Source organism: Coturnix japonica, unplaced genomic scaffold (genome assembly GCF_001577835.2).
Source record: "Coturnix japonica isolate 7356 unplaced genomic scaffold, Coturnix japonica 2.1 chrUnrandom806, whole genome shotgun sequence".
NCBI classification, from domain to species: Eukaryota; Metazoa; Chordata; class Aves; order Galliformes; family Phasianidae; genus Coturnix; species Coturnix japonica.
In genome coordinates this window covers 4,026-6,130 of record NW_015440164.1, presented here as the reverse complement: position 1 = coordinate 6,130, position 2,105 = coordinate 4,026, and the positions used below count along the sequence as shown (strand labels likewise).

Sequence of the window (2,105 nt, the reverse complement as noted above, 5' to 3'; positions counted from 1 at the left end):
TATATGGGGTTATATGGGGGGATATGGGGGGAATATAGGGGTATATGGGATATATGGGGTTATATGGGGGGATATGGGGTTATATGGGGGTATATGGGGGAATAATGGGGTTATATGGGGTTATATAGGGGTATATGGGGTTATATGGGGTATATGGGGGAATAATGGGGTTATATGGGGTTATATGGGGGTATATGGGGTTATATGGGGGTATATGGGGTTATATGGGGTTATATGGGGGGATATGGGGTTATATGGGGGGATATGGGGTTATATGGGGGGTATATGGGGTCATTGGGGCAGATATGGGGTTATATGGGTGGATATAGGGGGGATATGGGGTTATATGGGGGGAATATATGGAGGTATATAGGGGGTTATGGGGTTATATAGGGGATATGGGTTATGTGGGGGGATATGGGGTTATATGGGGGATATGGAGGGGATATGGGATTATATAGGGTGATATGGGGTGATATGGGGGATATGGGGGTTATATGGGGTTATTTCTGTCCCCCCAGGTTGGGCTGTTCACAGAGATCGGCCCCATGTCCTGCTTCATCTCCCGCCACGTGAGTGACCCACAGCGCCCCATAGCAGCCCCATATCCCCCCATAGCTGCCCCACAAGTGACCCCCCACCCCCCCATTGACTCCCATTGATGCTCAGCCCCACATCTCCCCCCATATTTTCCCCCTATTTCAGTCTATCCCGTCCGAGATGGAATTCGACCCCAACTCCAACCCGCCCTGCTACAAGACGGTGGATGAGGTCAGTGGGAAACCCCATAGAAACCCCATATAACCCTATAGAAACCCATAGAAACCCCATATCTGCCCCATATTCCCCCATATCTCCCCATATCCGCCCATATCCGCCCCATATCTCCCCATATCCCCCCATATCCACCCCATATCCCCCCATATCCGCCCCATATCTCCCCATATCCCCCCATATCACTCACATATTTCCCCATATCCACCCCGTATCCCCCCATATCCACCCCATATCCCCCATACAACCCCATATACGCCCTATATAAACCCCATATCCCCCCAGGACATCGTTATCCAGCAGGACGATGAGATCAGACTGAAGATCGTGGGGACGCGAGTGGACAAGAACGACATTGTGAGACCCATAGAGACCCCATAGACCCCATAGAGACCCATAGAGACCCCATAGAGACCCATAAGGACGCACCATAGAACCCATAGCAGACCCATAGAGAACCCATAGAGACCGCCTATAGAGACCACATAGAGACCCCAATAGAGACCCAATAGAAGACGCCATATAGAGCCCCATAGAACCGCATACGAGACCCCCTAGAAACCCCTAAAGAAAAAAATAAAAAAAAAAAAAAAAAAAAAAAGAAAAATAAAAACATCAAGGAATGAAAGAATAACAGAACAAAACCGCATAACGAGGATCCAGGGGAGAGAACCCCATAATCCCTGCAGTTTGTGCCCCATTCATCCCATTGCACGTTCGCGCATCGTTCCCTTATGGACGATTACCTGGGTGAGGCAGGGACTGCAACTTGTTGGGCCGTGGGGGCCACACTCGTTGGCTCCCCGTATGGCCCGGGTGCGGCTGCCCCACATTGACCCCACATGGACCTGCCAAGTATCCCCTTCCCCCTCCCCCCCCCCCAGGTCTCGTCAGCTGAGCGCCGTGGACGAGTAGCCTGGATGTTGGCTGATGTGGCAGGGCTGGTTCGTGGGGCGCAGCGGGGCTCGTGTGCTCCCTGTTGTTTTATGTGGGCTAAGGCGGCTGGTTATGGGCAATAAAACACCTTTTATATTAATATAAAACATCAAAGGGGGGGGCTATAAAAATGAAGAAGAATGGTCTGAATAAATATGGGGGGGGGGCTCCCCATTATTGGGCGGGGGTCCATTCGACTTAGTTTGTGGGCTTGTGATTTTGAGTGGGGCGTCTCCGCACTTGGAACCCTCCCCCCCCCCAAAAGAAAACAACGGCCTATGAAAACCTCTTTCTAGTGTTTAAAGGCCTCTTATCTTGGGGGGGGGGCCCCATAGCCATGGGGGGATCCCAACACCCACCCAGCGGGGTCAGTATAGGGTCCCAGCACCATGCCA

The 2,105-nt window shown here is 51.7% G+C and overlaps 1 protein-coding gene across 1 annotated transcript in view; it reads left to right on the top strand.

Moving 5' to 3' along the window:
* The window catches only part of POLR2G (RNA polymerase II subunit G), a 7,508-nt gene extending 6,320 nt beyond the window's left edge, over positions 1–1,188 (top strand). The window contains exons 4-6 of the mRNA XM_015851233.2: positions 522–572; positions 706–771; positions 1,060–1,188. Of these exons, the coding sequence (XP_015706719.1) occupies positions 522–572; positions 706–771; positions 1,060–1,155 (213 nt within the window). The 3' untranslated portion in view covers positions 1,156–1,188. The remainder of the gene's footprint in view (positions 1–521; positions 573–705; positions 772–1,059) is intronic.
* Positions 1,189–2,105: the final 917 nt, after the last annotated feature.